Source organism: Phalacrocorax carbo, chromosome 12, assembly GCF_963921805.1.
Source record: "Phalacrocorax carbo chromosome 12, bPhaCar2.1, whole genome shotgun sequence".
Taxonomy (NCBI): Eukaryota; Metazoa; Chordata; class Aves; order Suliformes; family Phalacrocoracidae; genus Phalacrocorax; species Phalacrocorax carbo.
Genome location: NC_087524.1, coordinates 7,079,978 through 7,100,751, shown reverse-complemented (window position 1 = coordinate 7,100,751; position 20,774 = coordinate 7,079,978). Strand labels below are relative to the sequence as shown.

At 54.1% G+C, this 20,774-nt stretch overlaps 1 protein-coding gene across 2 annotated transcripts; it reads left to right on the top strand.

The window, feature by feature from the left end:
* Positions 1–2,000: 2,000 nt before the first annotated feature.
* ABCC2 (ATP binding cassette subfamily C member 2) lies at positions 2,001–20,143 on the top strand. 2 transcript variants are annotated; one of them, XM_064463889.1, is made up of 32 exons: positions 2,001–2,147; positions 2,720–2,893; positions 3,379–3,504; positions 4,582–4,716; positions 5,118–5,240; positions 5,589–5,644; positions 5,897–6,131; positions 6,749–6,930; positions 7,523–7,700; positions 8,190–8,444; positions 9,052–9,117; positions 9,622–9,759; positions 10,103–10,249; positions 10,552–10,636; positions 10,727–10,793; positions 10,988–11,114; positions 11,261–11,437; positions 11,541–11,708; positions 12,013–12,199; positions 13,066–13,198; positions 13,637–13,742; positions 13,996–14,215; positions 14,689–14,843; positions 15,833–15,988; positions 16,077–16,276; positions 16,914–17,040; positions 17,409–17,510; positions 17,605–17,748; positions 18,024–18,182; positions 18,423–18,589; positions 18,942–19,136; positions 19,555–20,143. In XM_064463889.1, exons 1-32 carry the CDS (start codon positions 2,106–2,108, stop codon positions 19,682–19,684), a joined length of 4,662 nt encoding a protein of 1,553 aa, XP_064319959.1. In that variant the 5' UTR covers positions 2,001–2,105; the 3' UTR covers positions 19,685–20,143. The 2 variants fall into 2 exon arrangements, with proteins under 2 accessions (XP_064319959.1, XP_064319960.1); XM_064463890.1 differs by lacking the exon at positions 4,582–4,716.
* Positions 20,144–20,774: the final 631 nt, after the last annotated feature.

Genomic DNA, 20,774 nt, shown 5'->3' with positions numbered 1-20,774 from the left:
AATTTGTGGTTGTAGTCTATACAGAATACCTGATTTAAGAGTTAATGGCTTATGTTGTGGGATTTCATGAGTCATGGTGATGATTAAGATACTGGTAGCTCAATTAACATGAATATTCTGCTGACAGAGCCCTCCCAGCATCATAAACGCAGAGTTTGATTCTTCCCTTTTGTGTAAAGTTTAAAAACAAATTAAGAAAAAAAGGCTTTTGAACTCACATGGGGTTTCAGCTTAACAAAGCAGAGAAAGAAACCCTTCAGAAACAGATGAGCAGTGAGGGCTAGACTAATCTGTAGATTGTGTTGCAGAAGCCTCTGTCCTGGACCAGACCCTGTGTGAGACAGGCACGAAGCAATGCTGAATTTTGAAAACTTTAGTTTTAAGATGGTGGACAACAGATGGGTAAAGACAGGGGAGCACAGGGAAACGGTGTGGTATTGTTGGCCAAAGAGCTCTTAACACTGATTAGCTTGGTCCCAGTGAACATATGCTGGGTACTGTAGTGAAGGAAGATTTATGGAAGGAGCTGAAGGACAGTGAGGTGGCTTTGTGGGTTTTTAGGAGGAGCATGTCCCAGGTATGAGGGTAGAGAATATGGGTGTGTGCTTGCTCTGAACATTAAGGATAGCTGGCATCCTGTGCCGAGCAAAGCACTTCAACTCTGAATGCAAGACCAAAGACGGGGTGAGGATGGGCTGCGACGTACTGAAAACTGAGACAAGCGATGGGGCAGAGCATTAAATATGAAGGTGGTGTGTGCAACTGGCTCCCTCAGCAGCAGTGCTCAGGTGGGTATGAGCAAGGCCAGAGGACACCTATGCCGGTAAGCAGAAAGAAAATCGTGTCAGCACTCTGGATGGAGAAGGGCTGAGGGGGTGACTGCTCTGTTCACTTGTTTTTCATCCGTTGCATCAGATCGCTGCTCTCAGCAGTGTATTGGTTCTGGCCTAGAGGACCTAGCACCAGGGGTAGCTTTATTTACAAAAACAAGTGGATTTAATCAGACAAGCCAATAATAATTAACCAATGAATTGGACATTGAACCTTTCTCTGGTACTGACAGCAAGGGGGTTCATGAGTATTACTCATTATACCACCTTTGACTTCTGAGCCATCTACTAACTCCTAACAATGAGACAGCAGAATCTTTTCAGTCACCCTACCGTCCCCTTTTATCTGCTGCTTCCCAAGAACATACATGCTAAATCAAATTCAGTTCTATCCTTAGAGTAGCACCATGCCCACCTGCCCCTACACCTCCACCTTTCTAAGCAGCAGGGCGATCATTTAGTGGCAGTCACCCTCCTCAGGAATCGTCCTCTGCCTGTCTCAGATGTTGGGGTTGCCTTAGAATGAAGATTCAAAGTCTCTTGGGTTTTGTGGTCAGCCAGCTGCCATAACAGCAGACAGCACAGAGATGTGGGAAAGGGAGAAGCAAAAGGAAGAGCTGGGAAAGTCTCCAGGCTCTGCAGGCCAGAAGTTGGTAAAAGGAACCCAGATCCTGGAGACTCAAAGACCACTGCAGCATGCGGTCAGCTCAGCTGCCAGATGCTGCAAGTTCCCAGTCCTGGAGCACTGCTGGTGTCCCTGGCCTCCTTGCTGGGTGGCACATGAGATAAAGGGTACTGTCGTCTTGTGCTCCTGAGGGACCAGCCTTTCCTGGACTTTTTGGCAGCATTCACCAGGCTTGTTCTGGCAGGAGAGGTCTGTTTCACCAAAGTAGTGTCTTTAGTGTGTCCACATGAGTTTGTCTCTCTGTTGGTGGGCACTGATGAAGGCCATGGTTTCTGAGCAATGGCTGTGGTGTCCTGCAGTGACTCTGTGACAGTGGCTTCCCTCCCTGCATCTCCCCTTTAATCTCTTTCTCGGGTCTTCCTCTCCTCCCTTCCCCACAGCCTGTGTGGTTTCCAAAGCTCTTTTGGTCACTGCTTTGGTCTGTGATGTTGTGCAATAGCACCAAGTTAAAAATTAACTGCGTGTCATCAGGGATTTTGTCCCAGCACTGCTTGTGGGTGTGTGGGGAATTTTGTCCCAAGCATCCATATAAGACTCTCACAGCCAGGCAGAGCGGGGGGAAGGAACTGCCCTCTCTTCTCCCCTGAGCCATGTCGGCAGCCCTGGAGGAGTTCTGCGGCTCGGTCTTTTGGGTGAGTGGCTGCATCACCCCCGTTGCCTGTTCTTGGGGTAGGATGCTCATTGGAAGCGGAGAGCAGTAGATCCCAAGGCTCACAGTCTGTTCAGCCAGTGGGACCCAACTGCCAGTGGTCGGCAGAGGTCCAGGTATTTATCCAGGGCTGCCATGGCACTTGGTGCTGTGCACTGCCTGCGTGGTATCCACAAGACAACGATGCTAATGACGGTTCTCTGAGTGAGTCCTGTCATGTTTTAGCCCTGCAGCCCAGCTGGGAACTCAGGATGCCCTGCATGGACTTCTTGGGGAATGATTTGGGTCCAGCTGCTACAGCTGGCTTGGCTCCAGCAAAAGGGGTGGTTGTGGAGGAGGCCATGCCAGGTTCAGGCAGATAGATGGGTAGGGGGACATCACCTGGGAGCTTGGCTGAGTGCTGAAATGCTCAGCCAGAAAGGTCAGTGTTGAGGGGGGTGCAATGGGGTAGAGCAGGGTGGGCAGGAGCTATAGGAGTGCTGGCTCGTGTGCTGCGAGCCAGGTGGGGGTCAAGCCATCCAGAGTGACTTGGCTCTCTGTCCTTGCTGCCTCCAGAATGCCTCCTACCTTGCTCGTCCGGATGCTGACCTGCCCGTGTGCTTCCAGCAGACTGTGCTGGTCTGGGTCCCCCTTGGCTTCTTCTGGATTTTGGCTCCATGGCAGATGCTGCCCATGTGCAAATCCGGAGCCAAGAAATCATCTGTGACCAAACTTTACATCATCAAACAGGTAGAGTGGGCTGAGGGGACACAGAGGGCAGGCTGGAGCAGCCTGGGATGGAGGGGTGGTGAGTGGAAAGCCTCTGGGATGGAGTAAGGTGTGGGATGAAGAGATGAGAAGTGTAGGAGAGACAGAGCGATGGGCTAGGGCACAATCTTGGAGAGAAACGTAAAGGGGGGCCCAGGATGAGGTGTATCTGGGACAGAGGGGACAATAGGGCTGGGATGCACTGTGAGGGAGGGCAGAGGTGTGTACTTGAGCCTCTCATCTTGCTGACTGTTATCCTCCAAGCTTAAGATGATGGCAGTGCTCCTGTGGTAGTGCTGTAGCTTCACAGGGCCCTAGAAAGCTCTCCCAGGCTAGGTTTGGGTTGGAAAGGGTGTAACGGTGTATGGGACGCAGTGGTTTTACGCCCAACTGTGTTGTCTCCTGGTGGTTCCCAGTGCCCAAGGTGGGCTGGGTCTCCCCTCACAGCTGCTCCCCTCTCCCTGCAGGTCCTGGCTACCTTGCTGATGCTGACGGCAGTGGGGGAGTTGGCCCTGGCATTTGCAGAGGACGCAGAGCAGGACTCACTGCCAGCTGTGCAGTACACAAACCCCAGCCTGTACATCGCCACCTGGGTAAGGGATCAGACAGTAAATGTGCTGTGTGTCACCGAAGAGACAGGGTGTGAGACCGTGGAGCCAAGCAGCAGAAAACTTCCTATAGCACCGAGATCAGCTGGAAGCCATGTGCACCAGGGAGGCATAGCCTAGAGGATAGGTGGGGGTTAGCCCTGACCGTGTGTGGGTGGTGCACAAGGGTGGTAGGTTGAGGGCAGGTGTCTGGCTGTACAGTGGTCCCTCCTTTTATCCTTAAAATCAGGATAGATACTATGCCTGTGAGCATCGCTGAGTTTTCTGGCAGAAGCCTTAGTAGCAGCAGTATGGGTTTCACAGGACTGATTGCACAGCATGAACATCAGACCATGGCTTGCTGCTCTGATGTCTCACAGCTTCCCAAGGGTTGCAGCTCAGTTTTGTGTGGAGAGTCGAGTGCCACAGACAGAGGAGAAAGCTGAGGACAGACGGACTATTAGCTTGATGGAATATGTGCATGGAAGTTGCAGATATCTTGTATCAGACATGGAACATTCTAATAGTCTTAACAAAGCCGTAATGCTCAGGAGCAGCACTTAAAAGCAAAAGTAACACTCCAATCTGCTATCTTTTGTATTTTGTCATGTCATTTATCTTCACGTGTATAGTTCATGTGAGATTATAAACCAAGGGGACTGCCCAGAGAGGCTGTGCTGCTGGGTCTCTGATCTGGCTTTAATTCCAAGTCTGGGGGCAATATGCAGGAGGCAGGGTGTGATGCCTCACAGCTGGGCATATCTGAGCATCTGGGGTGAGAAGAACTAAAAAGAGAAATAATGCCCTGCTGTAATGTCAGGGTGTCTTCAGACCTTGCTTTTCCTATGAGGAGCCTGATCTTAGGTCTTTCTGAAATAAACCTTTGCCCTGTGCAGTAAACTCTGAAGCTTATGTAGGGTTGTCAGTGACCTCTGTCACTGGGAGATCAGTGTCTTCAAGGCAGAGAAACCCAGCAGATCATGTGCGCTGGCATCCTGGGACACGTGCTCCAAAGGCATGTTTAGAGCCCAGACCTACTCCTGCAGCCCTACCTGAACCCCTGACTGGTTTTCTTTCCCCCAGCTCCTGGTACTGCTGATCCATGACGTGCGACGCTTCTGCTTGTGCAGGGACTCGGGGATACTTTTCTGCTTCTGGACACTGTCCCTGCTCTGTGGGATATTGCCATTCCAGTCGCTCCTCCGGAGAGCCCTGCAGGTTGGGTTTGGCAGGAAGCTCTGCGCTTCCCCATGGTCTTGTTTTGTCCCCAAACAAGGTCCCTTCAGACCTCATCTCTTGACAAGCTGAGGTCTCAGCTGCCCTAGGGACCTTGGAGAACCAGAAAAGACCTTAGAAGGAATGGCTTTTTAAATTCATCCTGTCTCTTTGGGGAGGCATAAGCTCTTCTGTACCAGTTTCTCCCCTTATGAATTTAGGCGAGGAGGTCAGGGAGAGGCTGGGAGGGGTGGCAAAGGGAAGCTGAGCCAGAACCCAGAGTGAGTTTTGCACTGCCCTATTGGGCTCAGGCATGTTCACTGTCCTGGAGATGGATCTTGTCTGAGTGCCAGGTGGCCTTGAGACAAGCCCCAACCGTCACCCTGGGCTCTCCATTCCTGCAGGCACCAATCTCCGACATGCCACGATTTGTCCTTTTCTTCGTCTCCTACGGGCTCCAGCTGCTGCTCTTCTTTGTCTCGGGCTTCTCAGATGTTGCTCCAGAAACAAAGGAAATCAGGAAGAAGGTGTGAGGTCCATGTGGGAGTGAGCTCGGGGCTTGGGGTACCACATCCCGGCTGGCGTTGCATGGGGTAGGATGGCCCTCATGCAGACTTGTCCTGGGCCCTGTGGGAGGGAAGACCTGAGGGCTTCAGCAAGGGGCATCATGAGAGCCGGAGTCTGCAGCCTGGGGCATCTGCACCTGTGTCCAAAGTGGGCTGCTTCTGGCTGAAAGATGGGGATCCTGGGACTAGCGCTGGCACGGTTTGAAACTTCTGGCATTGCTTAATGGCTGGGGGTGCTGAGCCAACTCTAGCTGACACCACCCTTAAGCATCAACAATCTCTTGGTACCCACTTTTCTTTGTATCCTAGAACCCAGAGGTGACAGCCTCCTTCCTGAGCTCCATCACCTTTGAATGGTACACCAGGTGAGCAGGGCTCCATGAGAGGTTGGGCTGGTGAAATGCAGGGGTGCTTTAGGGCTGGGCCAGTGCTATTTTGGGGAGCCTGCAGCACAGGCTGCTTGGAGTTAGTCGTGAGAAACACCACACTCGGTGCAGTCTGTGCAGCCTGAGCTCAGGGCCCGGCTGGGTGTGAAGGCTCTGCATTTGCAGCAAGGACACTCTCCCTTGGGTATAGTATGGGAGAACTTGCTGAGGGGAGATTCCTCTGCCCCACAGCATTGTTTCCAAGGGCTATCGCAAGCCCTTGGAAGTAGAGGATATCTGGGAATTGAAAGATAAAGACAAGACACAGGCTATTTACGCTGTTTTTGAGAAGAACATGAAGACTGCAGTGAGGAAGGCCCAAGCAGAACTGGAGAAGTGGAAATACAAGAAAAGAAGACACCGTGAAGGTGACCCAGACTATGGGAACAACATGAGCAAGGCCCAGAGCCAAGACATTCTGGTGCTGGTAAATCCCGTCCTACTCTTGGTCTTGCATGGACAGAGAGATCCAGGTCCAACCTTGGGGAGTAGGGTTACCTCACCTCCCTGCAGACCCTTTGCTGGGTTTTCCCCTCTTTGATTCTGCAGGGCCATGGGCAAGGATGGGGGAACCCATGACAGGGTCTTCTTTATCCTCAGCAGATCCCCGTGTTTTGAGAGACCAAGAAAATCTGCATCCTTCTGCCCTACAGAAGGGCAGGAACCACCCTTAAGTCTGCCGTACAAGCAGCTCCCTCTGTCTTTCCCTACCCCAGATACCTCCCAGCAATGAGGTCAGAGTGAACATCACTCTGTGATCACCCCTGGCCTCAGATTCTTCCTGGGGTGACTGATTTTTGGCCTGAGAGGTTCAGGCTGCTCTGGGGTTTGCAACAATTGTCTCTGGCACACAAGAGGGGTTTTAGTACTGGGGGTGTAAAACATGAGCAGACATCAGCGAGAGGGAACATGGCAGGAGGGAAAGCTAAGGCTTCATTCAGGATACCTCATCTGGGGTCTATGGCGCTGCCCTTGGAAGTGTTCTTTCAGGTGCAGGAATCCTGCACAACCAACTCCTTTACTTCTGTGTGGGCTTCCCTCTAGGAGGAGAAGCAGCCGAAGAGGAAGAAGAAGGGAGACAAAGGGGACTGGGGACCTCACAAGGATTTTGCCAGGGGTTGGCTAGTGAAAACCCTGTGCAAGACCTTCTGGCAGAACCTCCTGCTATCGGTGGCTTTCAAGCTGGTGCATGATGGACTTGTGTTTGTCAGCCCCCAGCTGCTGAAGTGAGTCCTTTCTCTCTGTCCCTGTCTATGCCATCCTGGCTTTGCCCCACCACCTCCCTACGTGCAATGCATCCAACCCCACCATCTCCATACATGTGCTTCTCCCAGCCCCACACCCTGGGGACTTTTTGTGGCCTCACTAAAGGCATGAGAATGTGTTGGGTTACAGTTTAATGAAGAGCTGATCTGAGCTGGCTGCCAGCTTTTATGGGTGGTATCTTGCTCCCTGCTCCCTACATCCTTTGTTATGCAATACTGCTCCCTCCCTGGAAACAGTCCTCGCTCTTCTTTGGGGCCCTTCATGAGTCAGTCCAGCTCAGCCCAGCAGGACCTGCCCGATTTGTTTTGCAGAGCCACGCAGCCTCTGTGGATGATTTGACGTTAGTGACTCACTGCTATATGAGAAATGCAGTGGCCCTGGCAGAACAGGGACACTTAGCAGAACAGAGGTCCCAGCTTGCTGAGCATCGAGCCAGCTGTCTGGGGCAGGGTCACTGCTCTCATGGGGATGCTCTCTCTGCATTGGTTTGGAGCATCCTGCTTGGGTCTGTCTCAGTAGGGTGAGGGTCTCATGGGGTTATTTTCCCTCCAGGCTGCTGATCACTTTTGTGTCGGATGAGGAGTCCTTTGCCTGGCAAGGCTATCTGTACGCCATCCTACTCTTCCTGACGGCACTAATCCAGTCCCTCTGCCTGCAGCAGTACTTCAGCTTGTGCTTCCATCTTGGCATAAATGTGCGCGCTAGTCTCATTGCTGCCATCTACAAGAAGGTTGGTATGGCCCTGTCATCACCCCTGTTGACTTCCTCCAAGCTCGGCTGGGATACCAGCATCCATTGCCTGCCACGCCAGCCTGGGGCTCATGGAATGCATGCCTTTCACTTCCCAGGAAGATGCAGGGAGAGCTTGGCTTTTGGGACACTCATCCAGTGCTGGGGACACTGTGGGTGCTAGTTCTGCCTGGGACCTGGGTGCTGCAGCCGTGTGTTTGACAACTACTGGGGGCCACGGGAGGTTTCTTTTCAGAGCAGTGCAACACCTAGGGCAGCTGCCACTGGGATTCCTGCACGGGGATGTGTTTCTTTGGCCCCAGCATCCAGTGGCGCTCAGTGTGCAGGCAGTGATGACAGCACCTGTGGCTTGCAGAGAGGCACCAGGAGCAGTTTCAGCCTGGCCTGCTAATTCCCTGCTCTGTGCCATGCTGCTGGCTGCCAGACTGCTCCCAGACCGACTTGCAGTGATTACGCTTTCTCTCTGCAGGCACTCACCATGTCCAGTGCCACCCGCAAGGAGTCCACGGTGGGAGAGACTGTGAATCTGATGTCAGCTGATGCCCAGAGGTTCATGGACACGGCCAACTTTGTTCACCAGCTGTGGTCATCCCCCCTGCAAATTATCCTGTCCATCGTCTTCCTCTGGGGAGAGCTGGGCCCCTCTGTCCTGGCTGGCATTGCAGTCATGGTGTTGCTCATCCCCATAAATGCGTTCCTGGTTGCCAGGGCCAAAACCATCCAGGTCAGTGGTGGGAGCAAGATCCTCCCTGGCCTCCTACTCCTGAGGCCTGCTGTTGCTCCCCTCATTTGTTTTCCACGTTCCCCTACCCTTTCTTGTTATGCTGTGGATCTTTCCCAGCCTAGGAAGTTCATCTGACTTGGGCTGGGGATGTCTCTAACCTGAGGCAGGGGGTAATCAGCTGAGATGAGCAGGAGGCAGGTGAGACCTGTTCTACCATCACAGCTGAATTTGAACAGGGCTGGGTGCAGCCTTGAGAACTGAAAGCAAGATATAGAATCACATAATCAACAAAGTTAGAAAAGACCTCTAAGATCATCAGGTCCAATTGTCAACACAACACCACCATGCTTCATAAAACATGTCCCAAAGTGCCACATCTGCACATTTTATATTACCAGCTATAAAATAAAGCTCTAGCTTCTACCAGACAACAGGGTGCTGTTTTTTCTCCAGGTTGTCCAGAGCCCCATGAAGCCAAGGTCCAGCTTTGTGGGATGTCTCCTCTGGGCCCTGGAGTCCACCCTTCCCTTGTCTGTGGCAGCCCAGATGTTTTTCCAATGGTGAGTTGCTGTCTGGTTTAGGTGACCTCTGGCTCTTCTGTTTGTAGATGAGGAACATGAAGACCAAGGATGAACGCATGAGCATAATGAGTGAAATCCTCAATGGAATCAAGGTGAGCAGTGGAGTGGAGACCCCCCGGGCAGCTGCAGCACCCTTCTTCTTGGTGCACTGTACCTGGAGGCAGGACACCGGTATAACCCTACAGCCCCAGTGTTATAGTCTACTTTGGGGCCCCTGTGTCTGGGGTAGGCAAACCTCAGCCTCTGCAATTCCTTTGGCTGCCTCACCTTTTGGAAGGTTGGCTGGGGAGGAGCTCTGAGTACCTGTACCAAAACTTGGGAACCAACAGAGGGTTTTCTGGGGGTTTTCTGGCTGGCTGTGGTGGTGAGCCGGCTGCCACGGTGTCAGAGAGGTTGGCAATGACCTGTAAGCCACGGATGAGGGAGTGGGAATGTGCTATAAGCCATAGGGCAGGACAGGAGAGGGGAGATGCAGTGGCCAAGCAGGCTTCTGAGCAAGCCAGGAGGAGCTGATGGAGGTGCTGGCCACCAGCAAGCTGAGTGTGGAGGTGGGCATTCCTGTGAGGTCAGCACCCTCTCACCCTGCTCATCCACAGATCCTGAAGCTTTTTGCCTGGGAGCCTTCATTTGAGAAGCGAGTCAATGAGATCCGGGCACGCGAGCTCAAGGACTTGGTGAACTTCAGTTACCTGCAGTCAATCTCTATCTTCGTGTTCACATGTGCCCCCTTCCTGGTGAGTGCCAGCAGGTCTGGGGAGGGCTGCACCTTCCTCAGAGCTGGGATTGGGCTGTGTCCAATGGTATGGGAAGGATTGGGAACCTTGGCTGGAGTGCTGCTGCAGCAAGGAATGGGCTGGCTGGCAGGAGATGGGATGCAGAGTATGGTCCTGGCTGCTGGCAGGAGAGCTGTGGAGGAAAGGGGTCCCATCAGAGTGGTGAGATGGGGCCCAAAGGAGAAGGCAAGCAGGAGGGGAATAGGTCCCCAGCAGGAAGGCACTGCTGAGGTCTTAGGGGAGCACAAAGGTCTGGGTTGCACACTACCATGCTGATGGTGGCTTTCCCTGCTGTCTGTCCTAGGTCTCCTTGGCAAGCTTTGCCGTCTATGTACTGGTGGATGAGAACAACATCCTGGATGCACAGAAGGCCTTTACTGCTATCTCCCTTTTCAATGTGCTGCGCTTCCCCATGGCCATGCTGCCCTTGGTCCTCTCTTCCCTGGTGCAGGTCAGCTTTCACATAGGGCAGGGGATGCAGGGGCATCTTATGATACCTCTGCCCAAACGAGCATAGGGGGCTCAGGTGTGTGATGGACATGGGCCTTGGACACCCAGGAGTCAGTGCACAGAACTCTGCTGGCAATGGGACGGGACAGGACTCACATACCTGACACAGGCTTGGGGCACAGAGGCTGGTGCTGGTGCTAGGGCAGGGGACTGTATGTATGGGGGTGGTCCACTTACGGGGCTCCTGCCAGCTCACCCAGCTGTGCCCCATGCCCACACGTCATCCTCTTTCTGCCATGGCAGACCAGTGTGTCAACTGAGAGGCTGGAGCGCTACTTGGGCGGAGAAGACCTGGACACCTCAGCTATCCACCACAACCCCATTGCAGGTAGGTGAACCTCCAGGTTAGTCCCTGTGGGTCATAGGCTGGCCCAGCCCTGGCCTTTCCCAGCCCTGAGGGATGGCTCTTTGCTGGCAGGCAGTGCTGTCCGTTTCTCGGAGGCCACCTTTGCCTGGGAGCAGGATGGCAACGCTGCGATAAGAGAGTGAGTGCTCTGTGCCATGTTGGGGGCAGATGGGTGGGGAAAGGGAGTCTTTCGGTGTCGTTAGTTGGGGCTAGCAGTCACCTTGCACAGTGCTGCTGGAGGCAAGTGCCCCAGAAACGCTGCTTTGCTGGTCCCATGCAGGACCTGGCAAGCGACCTGGCAGTGCTGCTCCCTCAGCACTAATGTCTTTGCAGTGTCACCCTGGACATCCCACCTGGGAGCCTCGTGGCCGTGGTGGGGGCTGTGGGCTCAGGCAAATCTTCGCTGGTGTCTGCCATGCTTGGGGAGATGGAGAATATCAAGGGACACATCAACATCCAGGTGAGAGGACCTGGCTGGCGCGGGGAGCTGTGGGGCTGCCTGAGAGCTCAGCGGGGAGGCAGCAGGGCAGGACTGCTGCTGGGGTGGTGGCTCAGAGCAAGGACAAGCTGCAGGAGATGGCAGTGTTCTTGTGCCTCTCTTTCCAGGGCTCGCTTGCCTACGTCCCCCAGCAAGCCTGGATCCAGAATGCCACACTGAAAGACAACATCCTTTTTGGGTCAGAACTGGACGAAGCCAGGTATCAGCAGGTCATCAAGGCCTGCGCCCTCCTCCCAGACTTGGAGCTACTGCCTGCGGGTGACCAGACAGAGATTGGAGAGAAGGTATCAGCCCTGGGTGCTGTGGGGTTCCCGCAGCACCTGCAGCAGAAGACAGAGCTGTTGCCCTGTGCCAGCCCAGTGCTCAGAGAGGTTCCTTCCCTTCCAGGGCATTAACCTGAGTGGGGGCCAGAAACAACGAGTCAGCCTGGCCCGGGCAGTGTACAGCAACGCAGACATCTATGTCCTGGATGACCCCCTGTCTGCCGTGGATGCTCACGTTGGCAAGTACCTCTTCGAGCATGTGCTGGGGCCAAAAGGGCTGCTGCAAAAGAAGGTGAGCGCCTGTGCCCTCCTCCCCACCACCCGGCCAGACAGGAGTGGCACTGGCATGGTGTTGACCATCCAGGGAAGGCTGAGGTTGCTTGCTTGAGATGGGGGGGGGCTGTTCTGTGGCTTTCACGTGGGGCTGCAGCAGGCAGGAGAGGCCTCACAAGCCCCCAGAGGGGTGCTCCGTGTCCTCATAGCAAGGCACTGGCAATCAGAGAGGTCCCCAAGTAGGAGATGGAGAGCCTGCAGGCCCATGGCTGGGGGGTGAGGGGTGCTCTGATGCTCACTATGCTGCAACCACTTTGTTGCAGACACGGCTCTTGGTGACGCACAGTATGAGTTTCCTGCCCCAGGTTGATAACATCGTGGTGCTGGTGGCAGGAGCAGTGTCTGAGCACGGCTCCTACAGCACCCTGCTTGCAAACAGGGGGGCCTTTGCCCAGTTTCTGAACTTGTATGGCAGACAGGAGGAAGATGCTTCGGAGAAAAATTCCACAGGTACTGGGAACACAACGGGGCTGTGGCAGTTGGAGGGGCTGTGCGTGTGTCTTGGGGATGTGAAAACCCCATGACCTGATCTGTCAGTCTAACCTGGCTCTATCCAGTCCAGGCCCCAGCAGTGGCCACTGTGAATCCATCCCAACTTCTGGCAATCAGCAGCACAAGGACTTTCTGCCTAAGTTTTGCATCCGGGCATTGTGCTGAACAGCCAGTGTCTAAAATTTTACTCCCTGTTTAGTTTGCTTATGCTTATGGCTCCCATAATCTCATGTGGCAATGGGCTCCATACCTTAGGGTTGCCAGGGTGAGAAAGATCCTTTGGTTTATTCTAAACATGCTGTTGGATAATATTTCATCTTTATTGTGTCCCTCAGTGCTATGTGGAGGAGTGTTATCAGGCCAGGTGGATGCTCACCCTGCCTGGGCTCAGCCCAGTTGTCCAGCTGGAGCCTGGCTATTCCCAGCCCATCCCCACAGGATCCATCTCCACCTACTCAGAGAGGTGCTCCTGAACTGGAGTGACGTGGCTTACCAGATCTTGCACCTCCTAAACTAGCACAAATCTCTGCATGATGTCCCACCCATGGTACTGGGACAAGTCAGCAGCAGGGACTGCCTCCGTGCAGGCCTTTAGCCTTATGTCCCCTCTCAGTTCTCCCTCCAGCACAATGGATTTCTTCCTCCTCCTGCTGTACTGTGGTACTGTGCTTGCAGCAGGGTTGGAAACGGCTGTGATGTGCCGAGGTAGGATGCAGCCTGGGCCTGGGGTGTGGGTTGGAGCTGAGTGCAGCAGAGGTGTGGTGCATAAGATCTGCTCTCTCCTTAGTGCCTGACTCTACCTTCCCTCACCCCTGTGCTTGTAGCTGTTGCTTTAGCTGAGGAGGAAGAGCAGGGGAATGAAGACATTGAGCCTTGTGTGGAGGAGGGCCCTGATGATGTGGTGACCATGACCCTGAAGCGAGAGGCCAGCATCCGTCAGAGAGGGTTCAGTCGCAGGTGGGAACTCGACCTGAGCTCTCAGTTCTCTCCCCTGACCCCTGCATTTTTTTCCTAGGAGATGGGATCTAGGGGACCCCCTGGGGGGATTCCTGTGGAGAAGGGGCTGGGAGCCTCCCTGCCTGCTCCTGCCACCAGCTGGGTTGGGTCAGGAGCATCTGATCTTGCCTTTACTTACATTAGCGTGTCACAGCCTTACTCTGTGGTCTTCTCTGAAACTCCTGCTGCTGCTGGTTCTGCTTTTGGGGATGAGGGCTATGATTTCATGGCTGCAAATGCCTAAGGCTTCCACAGGCTCATTTAAAGCTGCTCCAGTTAGGACATTATTTCCCAGAGGGCTCCAGCACTGGAGTCCCAATGCAGTGTGGGGATGGACCTCCAGGAAAGTAGGGCCCATCCAGCACCTCATGACTAACAGTGCCTATCACCTCCCTGCAGCCTTAGTAAAAGCAGCACCAACTCCTGGAAGAAGGCCCAGGAGGAGCCCTCCAAGAAGCTGAAGGGCCAGCAGCTAATTGAGAAAGAAGCTGTGGAAACCGGCAAGGTGAGCAGGATGGACAGAGGAAGCGCTGTGTTGCCCTGGCCCAGTGCTGTAAGACTCTGGCTGTGTCTCAGAGAAGCCGGTGCTGGCTGGCTGCAGCCCCATTGCAGCCAAGAGACACTGAAGGAGACAGAGCTGCCTGGGGCTGGTGGGCAGGGCACTGGAGGGGAGCAGCAAGGTGGGAGTCCCAAGGTTGTGCTGGGTGTTGTTGGCCACCATTTGCTGGGCAGCGGTGATGGGCTAAATTGGTCCACAGGTGAAGTTCTCCGTGTACCTGCAGTACCTGCGTGCTGTTGGCTTGTGGTATTCCTTCTGGGTTGCCATGGGCTACATTGGACAGTATGTCGCTTTCGTGGGGACCAACCTGTGGCTCAGCGCCTGGACTGACGATGCGCAGCACTACCTGAATCAGACCTATCCCGTGGAGCAGCGAGACCTGCGGATCGGTGTCTTTGGGGCACTGGGGGTTTCACAAGGTGAGTGTGGGAGCGCAGGGGATCCCGCTTACCTCAGCTGTGTGGCCCAGAAGGGATATAGTTTGCAAGGCCTGCAGGCAGCAGTGCAGCAAGGAGCAGGGAACCCAGCACTGTGTTCATTTGCCTGCTGCTGCCTTCATTCTGGCTCCTGGCTGAACTGGGGACAGATATCAGTCTGAAGCCAGTATGAATTGCCCCAGGAATTCTGTGTTGCTCCCTTTTATTGAAGAACACTGTCCTTAATCAGTTTGGAGATAGTCTTAGGGCCCAAGGCTTTCCAAAAGGGTTAGTGTTCTTCCCCTGTGGTGGGACGTAGTTACTGGGGCCTCCCAAGGAGGTAGGATGCAGGACTATCACAGTGGCTCACTATAGAGCTCCTGGCTTGGAGCCACTTGATGTGTCCCTTGAGCCACAGGGTGCCTGAGGCCAGTCACACATGATCTGGTGATGACCACTCTCTACTCTTCTTGCAGCTCTCTTCCTGCTCTTTGCAACCATCCTATCTGCTCACGGTTCGATGCGAGCCTCGCAGGTTATGCATCAGCAACTGCTCAGCAACATCCTGCGAGTGCCCATGAGCTTTTTTGATACGACTCCAACTGGCCGCATTGTGAATAGGTTTGCCAAGGTAAGAGAACAGCCCCAACATGGAGAAAGTGTTCCAGCAGGTCTGGAGAGCACTGGGTGGTGGCATAACCCTGTTGCTGTTCAGCACTGCATAGAAGAGCCCAGATCAGTGCCTGGAAGGGACCAGAAGGGCATGGTGGGTGCGAGGCTGGCTGTGAGGCAAACGACATCTGGGGCTATACTAGGAGGAGAGTGGCCAGCAGATCACAGGAAGTTAATATCTGCTCTGCTTAGTGCTAGGGAGGCCACAACTGGATACTGTGTCCTGTTTTGGGGCCACCCGGTCAAGACGGGTATAAAGAAACTGAAGAGGGTCCCGAGTAGATTACCAAGAGAGGCAGGATCCTACAGCTCATGTCCCATAATGAGTTGCCCTTCTGGTTATGGGTTACGGACTTTCAGCCAAATTACACAGTCTTTGCTATGTAAATGAAGCTCATAAAGAGAAAATGAAAAAGGAGGGAGAATACAGAGAGGTAGTTTCAAGTGTGCTGCTACACTACTTCTTCCTTTGGTGCCATCTCTTGATCTTTGGGAATAAAAATCTCTCTTGAGATCAAGCCTATGGGCCTGTTGGGTTTACTCTGAGATGAGGGAGTATGTGGTGCCCAGCTAGGAGAGGGATGATGGCCAGCTGGAGACCTGGGTGCACCCACATGGACCTGGAGTCAGCCCTGTCCCTCTTTCTGCCTCAGTTCCTGCTACTGCATCCTGGGTCTAGATGAAGATGCAGTTCCCAAAGCTGGTCTGTGCAACAGGGAAATACTATAGAAAGCTTCTTGATTAAGTCAGCTGTTCCCAAGCTAAGAGCTGTGGTTCTAAATGGGGTTGTGACCCTAATACCAATTCAGTGTCATCCAATATTTTTGTAAATGTCTGGTACTATATTAACACACGAGTGTGTAGGAACCCTGTATGTGTGGGGCCTTTGGGTTTCTCCCTGCCTCTGGTGTCACTGACTGCTTCTCCACACTTCTTTGTATGTTCCAGGACATCTTCACGATAGATGAGACTATCCCCATGTCCTTCCGCAGCTGGCTGTCCTGTTTCATGGCCATCATTAGCACATTGCTCATGATCTCCCTGGCCACTCCATTCTTTGCTCTCATTATCATTCCCTTGAGCATCTTCTACTGTTTTGTGCTGGTGAGTAACTGGGGCTTGAGAGAAGCTTCTGCCCTGCTTGTTGCTGCCAGGCTTTGTGTTGGTAACCAAGTTATGTCCCTCATTTCAGCGCTTCTATGTCTCTACATCACGACAGCTACGGCGTCTGGACTCTGTAACTAGGTCTCCTATCTACTCCCACTTTGGTGAGACAGTGTCAGGCCTTTCTGTAATCCGGGCCTATGGACACCAAGAACGGTTCCTGCAGCAAAATGAGAGCACCATGGACATCAATCAGAAATGCGTTTACTCCTGGATAATTTCAAACAGGTGAGTTTTACTCCTTATGCCACAGCACAGCTGCGGCACCTCTGCCCAGGGGCTTCTGGGTCCTGCGGGAGGTCCCTGAGATGCTGCAGCCCTCTCTTTTGATCTCAGGGTCTGTGTAGGAACTGGGGGAGCTTGGGATGAGACCACCATCTGTGGGAAAGAGATGTTTTAGGGTGATTTTGAAAACCAAGGTGTGGTCCCCTAGAAGTGTCCAGAGCCTGGGCGAGCTGCTGGGTGAGCTGCGCTGCCAAGGGCTGAGGTGGTTGGTGGGTTCTGGGAAGAGGCTGATGCTCCAGGCCAGGTGGGGGCACGATGAGGGCAGTATCTGATGTTGTTGTGTTAATGGGTAGATATTTTGGGTGTGTGAGGGTTGTACAGTTGGGGCTTCTCTGATACATGGCATTACCAGCACAGGACGTTATGTGTGAGACACAGGGGCGGACAGATAAAATTAACCTGCTTGCAGAATTGGCTACAAATCACATGCTGTGTAGGTGTAGGTACGATGTGTACAGCACTGGGCTCAGAGTTGGGTGTGCAGGGATGCTGGTGGGGTGCTGGTCTCGCTGGTGGGCCCTGTGTTGGGTGCAGGCAGATGCCTCTCCCACCACCCCTTAGCTGTGCTCTCCCAGAGCAGGTGGCTGGCGATTCGTCTGGAGTTTGTTGGGAGCCTGGTGGTCTTCTTCTCTGCACTTCTAGCTGTGATTTCAAAGGGCACTTTGGAGGGCGGCATCGTGGGTCTTTCTGTCTCCTCGGCCCTCAATGTGAGTCAATGAAATCTTATTCTTATTTCAAGGCAGGGTTGTTTCTAGGAGCAACACCCTGATAGCTCTGGGCTGGCTGCAGAATGCTGCCTTGCCTCCAGCTCTGATCCATGGAGAGGGGATTAGCTGGGGTGTCCCATCACCCAGAGAGCTGGTATGGAGCCAGGGGAGTGCACATCCCAGCGTGAGGGGGGCAGTTGCTGCCGTGGGGAGGAGAACATTCCTGCTGTTGAAGGGTTGGAGAGTGGAGAGTTAGGGGCTGGGCCAAGGAGGCTCGTGCCCAGGCTGAGTACCTGAGCTGAGGCAGGTGCTGGTTGTTCCTGGGTCCCACTGAGCTCTGCATCCCATCCTCTGGCTCTGTCATGCAGGTGACCCAGACACTGAACTGGCTGGTACGGACGTCTTCAGAGCTGGAGACAAATATTGTGGCTGTGGAGCGGGTACACGAGTACACGAAGGTGAAGAAGGAGGTGAGGAGAACAGGATCCAGGCAAATATCTCTGCGCAGCTTGGTGCTAGCCAGCATCGTAGGGTGCAACCCCCCTAATGCTCCTGTGCCCCCAGGCTCCGTGGGTGACAGAAAAGCGTCCACCCCACGGCTGGCCGAGCAAAGGTGAGATCCAGTTTGTTGACCTCCAAGTTCGTTACCGACCTGAACTGGAGCTGGTTCTTCAGGGGATCACCTGCAATATCGGGAGCACTGAGAAGGTGAGGACCTCTGCATCTGCCCTCACTACACCCTTTCCATAGTAACATGGTGTTAAAGTTGTTTTTGTCCTCTTAGGTTTGGTCTGTGGGCTGGGGAGGGATGGTGACAGGACGTGGCTCCTGGGGACTTGAGCTTCAGGGCAGGGACCAAAGGAGACAGTCTTGGGGAATGGTGATTGCAGATGCAGGGCAGGAAGGCCCACCAGACCAAGGCAGAGAGCATCTGCCTTGTTTTCTCCAACTCCGTCAGCTGGTCTAAATAGCCGCTTCCACAGGTTGGGGTTGTGGGCCGGACCGGGGCTGGAAAATCCTCCCTTTCCAACTGCCTCTTCCGGGTGCTGGAGGCCGCTGGAGGGACGATCATCATTGATGAGGTGGATATAGCGACGATTGGCCTCCACGACCTGCGCCAGAAGCTCACCATCATCCCCCAGGTGAGCTTACCCACCTTCCCGTGTCCCACTGCTGCACATCCTCCCCAGGCTGTGTTCCCTGGGCGATGCACTGCCCTTAGCGCATCCCTGGGCCTGTGAGCACGCCATGGCCACCTGCCCCGCCTGGCAGCAGGGCGGGCAGGCTGTAGCCAGACTCAGGGGCCTGGAGCAGCTACAGCAGCTACATTCAGCCCTGCTGAATGGCCATGGCATGGCTGAACACGGTGCTGTCCCTGGCAGGACCCCGTGCTCTTTACTGGCACCCTGCGGATGAACCTGGACCCCTTTGACCAGTACACAGATGAGGAGGTCTGGAAGGCCCTCGAGCTGGCCCACCTGAAGACATATGTGCAAGAGCTTCCCGAGGGTCTGCTGCATCTTGTGAGCGAGGGAGGGGAGAACCTGAGGTGAGTGGAACATGCCCAGCTCCCCTCCCTTCCCCCTGGTCCCAGGGGAACAGCAGCCTCCAGCAGAGTGGCTGTCAAGGGATGAGGGCACATATGCTTCTGGGAGTGAAGGTGGGAGAAAACAGTCCAGGAGTCAGGGCTGTCAGGGAGCCAGCATGAGCCAAGCCTTCCGTGGTGGCCCAGAGAGCAAGACACTGAGGGATGTAGTGCTCAAGGTGGCAGATGATCAGCTGGGACAAGGCCAGAGAGGGCTGGGCAGGCATGGTGTTGGGGTCGGGGCAGTGTTTGGCAGTAGGCTTGCAGAAGCCATGCTGGTGTCTGCCTAGTAACCCATGTTCTGTGCCTCATCCAGCGTTGGGCAGCGGCAGCTCGTGTGCCTGGCCCGGGCCCTTCTCCGCAAAGCCAAGATCCTCATCCTTGACGAAGCAACAGCAGCCGTAGATCTGGAAACCGATCATTTAATCCAGACAACAATCCGGCGTGAGTTTGCTGCCTGCACTGTCCTTACCATCGCCCATCGCCTCCACACTATCATGGACAGCAACAGGTACTGTGGGGCAAGGGGAATGGGGATGCTCTGAGGATGGGGCAAGAGGTGGTCAGCAGCAGAAGCAAGGATGCAGCCAGAGGGGCAGGGGTGGGTGCAGTGCCCAGGACAGCAACGTACAGAGCTTCTAGGAGAGCAGAATAGAGGGACAGGAAGGATGGCCATGCAGTAGTTGTACTTTTGTGGGGAGAAACACTTTTGGGGATCTTTCTTTACAGCAATGGACCACAGGAGTTGTTGACACCTCAAGTGTGTCACCCCAGCAGCACAGGGAGACCTGTGCCCTCACCTCTGTGGTGAGAGGTGAACCAGATAACATGGCTGTAGGAGTGAGGGTTGGTGGGGATGTAGTGCTGGCACCAGCAGCGCTATCGGCTCAGATCCCAGGAGCTCAGGCCTTCTCATTCCCTACTGCCAGGGTGATGGTGCTACAGGCTGGGAGGATTATGGAATACGACAGCCCTGAGGAGCTGCTCAAGAAGCAAGGCATCTTCTCTGCGATGGCAAAGGATGCTGGCATCGTGAATATAGAAACTACCATGCTGTAGGTGGAGCAGAGCAGCGTGCGGGTGTTGTGTGGGCAGCTTGCTCCCTCTGGCACTCACCAAGCAGGCACCGGTGTCTCCCTGTAGCTGGGCTGCCCAGGAATTTCTCTCTGCAGGTGCAAAGCCAAGAGGGTGGTTTCTCTGGCTGTCAGGGAGAGGGGATCTGGACTTGAGCGAGCTGTTAACCTTGCTACCATGCCCTGCCCGCTGTGCACATGAGGGTTGGGAGCTACATAATTTATTCCAGTGTAGAGAGAAAAATTTACCTGTTAGGCAGGAATGCCATGGGCCCCTGGGGGTCTTAGTTTTTGTACTTTACCGTGCCAGGGAAACCTAGCTGAGAGATGCTGTAGCACTATGGAATGAAATTTAGTTTAATCTAAGACTGAATGTTATAACTTATTTACATTTTGTAACTGTTTCTAGTCTTCCAACTAAATGTTTGAATTTAAGGCATGCTAAGTAAGCTTGGTTTACCTTTAAACATGGCTAGTGTTTGGGGGAAGCTGGAACACAGGTTATGCAGACACATGTGGCTGGGGAGTCCAAATCGAGTGGCACAGCTATACCCAGGTATGAACACTACTTTGGCACTGGAGGTGAAGCCAGGGCCTGCCTGCCTTCCTATGGCTACAGCTCCCTTTGATTGTAGTGCAGATAAATGAGGCAGTCTTTGGGGGCTATCGTAACTAGTAGTGGGGTGGATTTTGGGCTGTGGCTCCAGACTACAACCCTGACTGTGCTGGAGACAAGCTGGAGAGGTGCAGGCATGCCTGTGTTCTATGCTGGCATGCACACATGTAACACAAAATACGGTGGTTACTGGTCACAAACTCGTGACCCTTCTTTGTTCTTGGGCATGAAAGCCAAGAGCTGTAGCACCGACATCGGTTGCTGGCATGCCCACTTGCACGCTGCTGCCACCCACCCACTTACAGCAGGGCAAATGCCTTCACCCTAGCTGGTGGCAGGAGGGACGCAAACCACCCACAGACCCAGCTGAGTCATGTAACACCCATCAGCAGGGGGAGAGGGCAGTGCAATCACATCATCTTAATGAAGAACTTCCCTATGAGGGTTTCCTAGTCCTTGA